This window comes from Myxocyprinus asiaticus, chromosome 4 (genome assembly GCF_019703515.2).
Source record: "Myxocyprinus asiaticus isolate MX2 ecotype Aquarium Trade chromosome 4, UBuf_Myxa_2, whole genome shotgun sequence".
In the NCBI taxonomy this organism is placed as follows: Eukaryota; Metazoa; Chordata; class Actinopteri; order Cypriniformes; family Catostomidae; genus Myxocyprinus; species Myxocyprinus asiaticus.
Genome location: NC_059347.1, coordinates 635640 through 644598, shown reverse-complemented (window position 1 = coordinate 644598; position 8959 = coordinate 635640). Strand labels below are relative to the sequence as shown.

Genomic DNA, 8959 nt, shown 5'->3' with positions numbered 1-8959 from the left:
GCTGACGGGATGTCAGTGCTCGGATTCAAACCTTCATTCATTGTTTTTTTTCCGAAAATCGATATTCTTCAGATGTCGATTTTCCTAAGAAAACAATCTAATATTGAGACTGTTATACTATCTGGTTATTAGTCCCTGATTTCAGGGTGCTGCCCCGGCAATATTAATCCTTATTAATATTCTATTGATTTTTGATCATTGATAATTATCTTTGATGATTGTTGAATTTGAAGGATCAATAAGCTAGTGTTAATTTGAATTAATGTTTCATCAATGTTAATGATTAGTGGTTATCTTTGATAATTGTTGATTTAAAGGATTAAAAAAGCTAACATTGATGCTCATCAATGTTCTATTGATTTTAATAATTAATAATTATCTTTGATAATTATTAATTATTGCTAATAACCAAACCCGCTCCTAAACGTAGCTACATTTACTGGAGCCCCATATGAGGTTTTAATGAGTTAGATTCAATTAATTAATTTAAATATTAATTAATAACTAAAGAAATAATTATCAATTATTTCTGATAATAACACTGATCCTGATTCTGAACTAGGTTGTTTAGAAGGACACTCCCCATATGCGTCAGCAAGGATGCAATGTCAAGTGTACTGAGTCATAAGGGAACTCACAGTTTGAACACTCCGTCGATGTGTGTTTATAGTTGTGTTTATAGTTCAGTGTTTATAGTTCAGATGTTGAAGATGAATTTGCAGGTGGATTTGATGTGCTGAAAATCAGTAGTATGTGTTTGAAATCCTTCTCATAAATCTAGTGTTGATTGTGTTGTCACTCCAGTACAGCAGGAGGTGCTATGAAGCTCTTTTGTCTGCCGGTAAATTCACTAAAAAAAGAAGTGCTCACAGTTTGAACACTCAGCCAGTGTGTGTTTATAGTTCAGTGTTTATGGTTAAGATGTTGAAGATGAGTTTGCAGGTGGATTTGATGTGCTGTTCCAGACAGCATTCCAGGCCGCTTCATCAGAGCATGTGCGAACCAACTGGCTGGTGTTTTTGCGGGCATTTTCAACCTTTCACTCTCCTTGTCTGTGGTCCCCACATGCTTTAAAACATCCACCATTGTGCCTGTACCAAAGCAATCCAAAATCACTTGCTTAAATGACTGGCATCCTGTTGCTCTGACTCCCATCATCAGCAAATGCTTTGAGAGGCTAATCAGAGATTACATCTGCTCTGTGCTGCCTGCCTCACTGGACTCACCGTAGGTTGCTTACTGCAACAACTGCTCCACTGATGATGCCATTACAACTACACTACACACTGCTCTCTCCCACCTGGAAAAAAGGAACACATATCTGAGAATGCTGTTCGTAGACTACAGCTCAGCATTCAACACCATAGTGCCCTCCAAGCTTGATGTGAAACTCTGGGCTCTGTGCTTCTTCTGTCTTATATTCCGGTCTGGTCACTTCTGTCTTAGATGCCAGTTTTATTTGTGGCTAAACTCTCGCACAGGTGTCTTGTCTCTTTGTTGCCTGTTGTGTGCATTGCATGGTGTTTGCTTCACGATGTACGCTCAGACTTTGTCTAGTGTGAGAGTGCATGGCATTGCTCGTGTCTCTCAGTCCTGCGTCATACCCCGCCTCCTTGTTTGCCCATTATCAGTTCATTTGTTTCACCTGCCCTGCCTGTTAACCTGTTGATTTCTCTCCCTATTTTAGTCTCCTTGTGTGCGCTGTCCTGTGCCAGTTCGTCTCATTCTCTCGTCCTGTCGGTTCTGTGTTTTGCTCCTTTTGCTCCAGCCCAGCCCATCTGTGTGCTTACTGCCCTGGAGTTTGTTTTTCCCCTACAAGGTAGTTTGTGTTTTTTACTTTGTTTTTTTATTTTTGGAATTAATAAAATCTTTTGTTTTTCCTCTGCATTGGGTCCTGCCTTTTCTGCTTCAGATCGTGACATTGCGAACTGGCTAAATGGACCAGGGTGGTGGTGGACATTTTCTTGAGGCAGTCAAGCTGGTTTAATTCATATCTCTCAGGTAGGTCCTTCAAGGTAGCCTGGAGAGGTGAGGTGTCCAAGCCATATCAGCTACTTACTGGGGTACCTCATGGTTCAGTGTTTGGGCCACTTCTCTTCTCTATATACACAACATCACTGGGACCCATCATTCAGGCATCATTCAAGGTACAGAGATTAGTTCACTCTCCGTCTCTGTAGTGGATGTAACCCGATCCTTCCGACGGGTGAATATCCGCAAAGCCACGGGCCCAGACGGCATTCCGGGCTGTGTCATCAGAGCGTGCGTGAACCAGCTGTCTGGTGTTTTTACAGACATTTTCAACCTTTCCCTCTCTTTGTCTCTAGTCCCCACATGCTTTAAAACTTCCACCATTCTGCCTGTTCCAAAGCAATCAAAAATAACTTGCTTAAATGACTGGCGTCCTGTTGCTCTGACCCCCATCATCAGCAAATGCTTTGAGAGACTAATCAGAGATTACATCTGCTCTGTGCTGCCTCTCTCTAGACTCATTGCAGTTTGCTTACCTCAACAACCGCTCCACTGATGATGCCATTGCATCTACAATACACACTGCTCTCTCCCACCTGGAAAAAAAGAACACTTATGTGAGAATGCTGTTTGTAGACTACAGCGCAGCATTCAACACCATAGTGCCCTCCAAGCTAGATGAGAAACTCCGGGCTCTAGGCTTAAACAGCTCGCTGTGCAGCTGGATCCTGGACTTCCTGTCAAGCAGACGCCAGGTGGTTAGAACGGGCAGCAACATCTCCTCATCACTGACCCTCAACACTGGATCCCCGCAGGGCTGTTTTCTTAGCCCATTCCTGTATTCCCTGTACACACATGACTGTGTGGCAACACATATCTCCAATGCCATCATTAAGTTTGCTGATGATACGACGGTGGTAGGTCTGATCACTGACAATGATGAAACAGCCTACAGAGAGGAGGTGCACACTCAGAGCACAACCTCTCCCTCAACGTCAGTAAGACTAAGGAGCTTGTGGTGGACTTCAGGAGAAAAGACACAGCCCCATCACCATCAATGGAGCACCAGTGGAGAGAGTCGGCAGCTTCAAGTTCCTCGGTGTCCACATCACTGAGGAACTCACATGGTCCGTCCACACTGAGGCCATTGTGAAAAAGGCTCACCAGCACCTCTTCTTCTTGAGATGGCTGAGGAAGTTTGGAATGAACCACCACATCCTCACACGATTCTACACCAGCACTGTAGAGAGCATCCTGACTGACTGCATCTCCGCCTGGTACGGCAACAGCACCGCCCTCAGCCGCAAAGCCCTGCAAAGGGTGGTGCGAACTGCCAGACACATCATCGGAGGTGAGCTTCCCTCCCTACAGGACATCTATACCAGGTGGTGTGTGAAAAAAGCTCATCAGAGACTCCAGCCACCTGAGCCATGGGCTGCTCTCACTGCTACCATCAGGCAGGCGGTATCGCAGCATCAGGACCCGCACCAGCCAACTTCATGACAGCTTCTTCCCACAAGCAATCAGACTTTTAAACTCTTGATCGCTCACGATACATATATCAGCACTGCACTTTTTTATCCTCAGACTGGACTCACATTTTATACTTCTCTTAATAACACACTGGAAACTGAATGTCAACACAACACTTCATATTTATTTCCACTGATTACATAGGGGGAGGGGATGGGGAGGGTACAGAGTATTTTTTTATTGTATACAGTCTTCTTATTTTGTGTATACTGTATATTATTTTTAATGTATACAGTCTTCTTATTTTGTGTATACTGTATATTGTACATTATTAGGTGTATATTGTATAGTGTGTTGTGTAACAAGATGTGTAAACTGTGTTATGTGTAAATCAGATGTTTATTGTAATTGTCTTACTGCTATGTTGCTTGGAACTGCACCCAAGACTTTCACCCACTGTTGCACTTGTGTATATGGTTGAGTGACAATAAAGGGATTTTGATTTGCTGTAAATCAGTAGTATGTGTTTGAAATCCTCCTCATGAATCTAGTGTTAATTGTTATGTTACTCCAGTACAGCAGGAGGCGCTGTGAAGCTCTTAAGTCCGCCGGTAAACTCATTAAAGGAAGAAAGAAAGAAGAACTCACAGTTTGATCACTCAGCCGGTGTGTGTTTATAGCTCATTGTTTATTGTTGAGATGTTGAAGATGAGTTTGCAGGTGGATCTGATGTGCTGTAAATCAGTAGGAACTGATCTGTCCATGCTGGATATTGATGATTTGATGACAGAAATCTCTCAGCTGAAGAAAGAGGTGGCGTTACTGGAGGCAAAGCTGAGGGAAAGAGAGGTTTGTACAGTTTCAACACATTGTGTCAGACAGCTGTTCAATATATAAATCAGTGTGATTGTGTTGTTTGTCAGCTTTCAGATCAGAGATCCGGAGACACACAAGACTCAGAGCTCAGCCTCACTTTACTCTGTTATACTGACGCTCAGGAGAGTGTGTGTGACAGTAATCAGGGTGATCAAACCTCCACAGAGTCTCTGGCTTCTGTCTGTAATGCTGATGGAGAACAGCAGATGCTCAAGATACCATTGAAGATGTGTTCAGTGAAGCTGATGGACTGCAGGAACCTCATGGAGATGAGACGAGAAACCACAGCACTTGAACAACACATTGATTATGATAATGAAGACAACGACGAAGATGATGATGATGATGAAAACACAGAAGAGAAACAACACACTGATGAAGATGATGATGATAAAACTACAGCACACCAACAACATATTGATGAAGATGATGACAAAAACACAGCACAGGAACAACACTCTGATCAACATGAAAGTAATGATTATGAGGATGATGATGATGATTTTATTCCTTCAGGTATGTTTTTTTTTTTCGTTCATAATATTTTACTCACGTAAGATCTTTGAAAAAATGCTGTGTAAGTTCTGAAAGAAGCTCTAGCATCATATGTGTGCTGATGCAACTTGGTTTGATATTATGTATCTAATGCAACATTAAGACATTTTTCAGTGTCCAAATACTTTTTGTGGTCAAATAGTTTAAAAGCTTTTTGTATAAGTACTGTTTTACTATTACTTACTGTTACAGTTAAAGTCAGAAGTTTACATACACTTAGGTTGAAGTCATTAAAACTCATTTTTTAACCACTCCATAGATTTCATATTAGCAAACTATAGTTTTGGCATGTCGTTTGGGACATCTACTTTGTGCATGACATAAGTCATTTTTCCAACAATTGTTTACAGACAGATTGTTTCACTTTTAATTGACTATATCACAATTCCAGTGGGTCAGAAGTTTACATACACTAAGTTAACTGTGCCTTTAAGCAGGTGGAAAATTCCAGAAAATTATGTCAAGCCTTTAGACAATTAGTCAATTAGCTTCTGTTAGGAGGTGCACTGAATTGGAGATGTACCTGTGGATGTATTTTAAGGCCTACCTTTAAAGTCAGTGCCTCTTTGCTTGACATCAAAAGAAATCAGCCAAGACCTCAGAAAAAAATTGTGGACCTCCACAAGCCTGGTTCATCCTTGGGAGCAATTTACAAATGCCTGAATGTACCACGTACATCTGTACAAACAACAGTATGCAAATATAAACACCATGGGAACACGCAGCCATCATACCGCTCAGGAAGGAGATGCATTCTGCCTCCTAAAGATGAATGTAGTTTGGTACGAGAAGTGCAAATAAATCCCAGAACAACAGCAAAGGACCTTGTGAAGATGCTGGAGGAAACAGGAAGACAAGTATCTATATCCACAGTAAAACGAGTTCTATATCGACATAACCTGAAAGGCTGCTCAGCAAGGAAGAAACCACTGCTCTGAAACTGCCATAAAAAAGCCAGATTACAGTGTGCAAGTGCACATGGGGACAAAGATCTTACTTTTTGGATAAATGTTCTCTGGTCTGATGAAACAAAAATTGAACTGTTTGGTCATAATGACCATTGTTATGATTGGAGGAAAAAGGGTGAGGCTTGCAAGCCGAAGAACACCATCCCAACCTTGAAGCGTGGGGGTGGCAGCATCATGTTGTGGGGGTGCTTTGCTGCAGGAGGGACTGGTGCACTTCACAAAATAGAAGGGAAATTATGTGGATATATTGAAGCAAAATCTCAAGACATCAGCCAGGAAGTTAAAGCTCGGTCGCAAATGGGTCTTCCAAATGTAAAATGACTCCAAGTATACCTCCAAAGTTGTGGCAAAATGGTTTAAGGACAACAAAGTCAAGGTGTTGGAGTGGCCATCACAAAGTCCTGACCTCAATCTGATAGAAAATTTGTGGGCAGAACTGAAAAAGCATGTGCGAGCAAGGAGACCTACAAACCTGACTCATTTATTTATTTTGAGAAGCTCGTAGAAGACTACTCAAAATATCTGACCCAAGTTAAACAATTTAAAGGCAATGCTACCAAATACTAACAAAGTGTATGTAAACTTCTGACCCACTGGGAATGTGATGTAAGAAATAAAATCTGAAATCATTTTCTCTACTATTATTCTGACATTTCACATTCTTAAAATAAAGTTGTGATTCTAACTGACCAAAGACAGGGAATGTTTTCTGTGATTAAATGTCAGGAATTGGGAAAAACTGAGTATAAATGTATTTGGCTAAGGTGTATGTAAACTTCTGACTTCAACTGTATGTTTCTTTCAGATACAAACAGTGGTTCATCTGATGGAGAAGTGGCTTCTACATCAAAACAGCATCTTTCCTGCAAAATTTGTGAGAGGACATTCACTGAGAAAGGACGTTTAGCGAGACATGAGAGAAGACACAAAGAGCAGAAAGTCTTCAAATGTAAGAGATGTGAGAGCAGCTTTTCCACCTTAAAAGAGAGGAACTGTCATGAATCAGAAGTGCACAAAGTAAAAAAGGAGTGTCCCTGTGAGCAGTGCGGGAAGGTTTTCCTTACTACTTCTAATCTGAAAGTTCACATGAAGACACACACTGACGAAAAGCCTTTCAGCTGCAGTGAGTGTGACAAGTGTTTCAGAATGAAAAGAAATCTTGATATTCATAAGAGAATACACACGGGGGAGAAACCATACAAGTGTCCTCACTGTGAGAAGAGATTCACCCACAAGAGTCATATGAACTCACATGTCCGTTTGCACACCAATGAGAGGCCGTATCAGTGCAAAGAATGTGGGAAAACCTTTAAACAATTATTTTGTCTAAAGACACATCAGAAAATACACTCTGGGGAGAAACCCTATCAATGCTCACATTGTGATAGATGTTTCCGTCAGAAATCTGATCTGAAACGTCATGAAAGGCGACAATCTGGGGAGAAACCCTTTCAATGCTCACACTGTGACAAGCGTTACCATCTTGAATCTGACATGAAATATCATGAAAAAAGACACTATGGAGAAAAACTTTACCTCTGCTCTTACTGTGGAAAAAGATTTTATGTACCATCTGAATTAATAGTTCATCAGAGAGTTCACACGGTAGAAAAGCTGTATCACTGTAGCGTTTGTGGGAAGAGTTTCAATCAAAATGTTCGCTTACTAAAGCACAAGAGAACACATAGTGGAGAAAGACCTTTCAAATGCACTCAGTGTGACAAGACGTTTACCCGATCAGATAACCTGAAAACCCATCAGAGAGTCCATACAGGAGAGAAACCTTACAGCTGCTCCATCTGCGGGAAAGCATTTGGTTTTTTAGCAAGTTTATATACTCATCAGAAGACACATGCTAGAGATCAAACTGCCCTGAAATCATCGTAGTGTTTTCAGGCATCAACATTAAATCCCAATTACACTATTGAAGGCAAAGTTTTGTCATAATCATGCAGCCCTAAAGTTCACTCCCCAAAAACTGATCAGAAGTCAAATAATTTTTATTTGGATGGCGTTGTTCACAATGCACACATTGTTTCAAAGCAGCTTTATGGAAAATCATACTGTAATGTCTTAAAGCCTCCAGCTGTAAAGAGAGTCATGCTTTAATGTCTTCATCTTTAAGCCCCCAGTGAGCAAGCCAAAGGTGACTGTGGCGATGAACAAAAACTCTAAAAGATGTTACTGCAGGAAAAAAAAAGAACCCTGGAAGAATCCAGACTGAGCTGGCGGAGCTAGTTCCTCTGTCTATTCAGCATGAAAATAATGCCAATTAATTAGCCATGTCTAATGCCAGTCATGTATTAATGAAGTATAAAGTGGTGCAGGTGAGCATCATTGTTCACCATGCTCCCTTACCTGAAATGTCATGTTTTCAGAAGTCTCTCAGTGCATGTGTATATTAACAAACTCAAAGCCTTATTTTCTCTTTAAAGTGATTGTAATTATCTTTCATCCATAATGTGCATGAAAGAGAAATAACCTTTTAAATGTCAGAGATAACTTGTATTTGACAAAATAGTTCTAGTTATTAAGCAGTTCTTAGGATGGATATGGTCTGGATGTATTTTTGCGTCCATTAAAGGAATAAAAGTATGTATGTGAAGCATTGTCCTTTCTCCTTTCTTTGTTTCAGCCATGGTTATACAAGTTTACTTATTTCTGCAGAAAGTCCTAGGGAATTTTTATGTTCATTCACCTCTAGACCTGGTGTGTAATCATTATGAAATGATGCTTTTTTTCAGCTGATAACTGTGGTTATCGCTTGATGTTCATTCATAGTCTCCACTGTTTTCTGTCAGATTACTCTATAATTAACGTCTTTTTTTATTGTAAAGAAAACATAAGATAAAATTGTTATGCACGTGTCATTCTTCATTCATGCCAACATATGAATAATATCTTCTTGAAATGACGACTGGGAAGTTTGCCACCAAAAGCTCAACTAACTCAACTGAGAACGTGATGCTGAACGGCACTATGGGAGATGTTCATTTCACACTGGTGTCAGCTGGATTATTCACTGGAGTTTGATGTTTCTTTTTGATTAATGACCGATCGGTTAAAAGGATGGAAGAGTCATTCTCATATCCATCAGGTAAAGCACATAAGAGCTG

General features: G+C 40.6%; 1 protein-coding gene across 1 annotated transcript; it reads left to right on the top strand.

Moving 5' to 3' along the window:
* Positions 1 to 4077: 4077 nt before the first annotated feature.
* Positions 4078 to 8452, top strand: LOC127434389 (zinc finger protein 660-like). Its single transcript, XM_051687097.1, has 3 exons — positions 4078 to 4293; positions 4368 to 4836; positions 6649 to 8452. The coding sequence occupies exons 1-3, from the start codon at positions 4144 to 4146 to the stop codon at positions 7728 to 7730; spliced, it is 1701 nt and encodes a 566-aa protein (XP_051543057.1). The 5' UTR covers positions 4078 to 4143; the 3' UTR covers positions 7731 to 8452.
* The last annotated feature ends 507 nt before the right edge of the window (positions 8453 to 8959 follow it).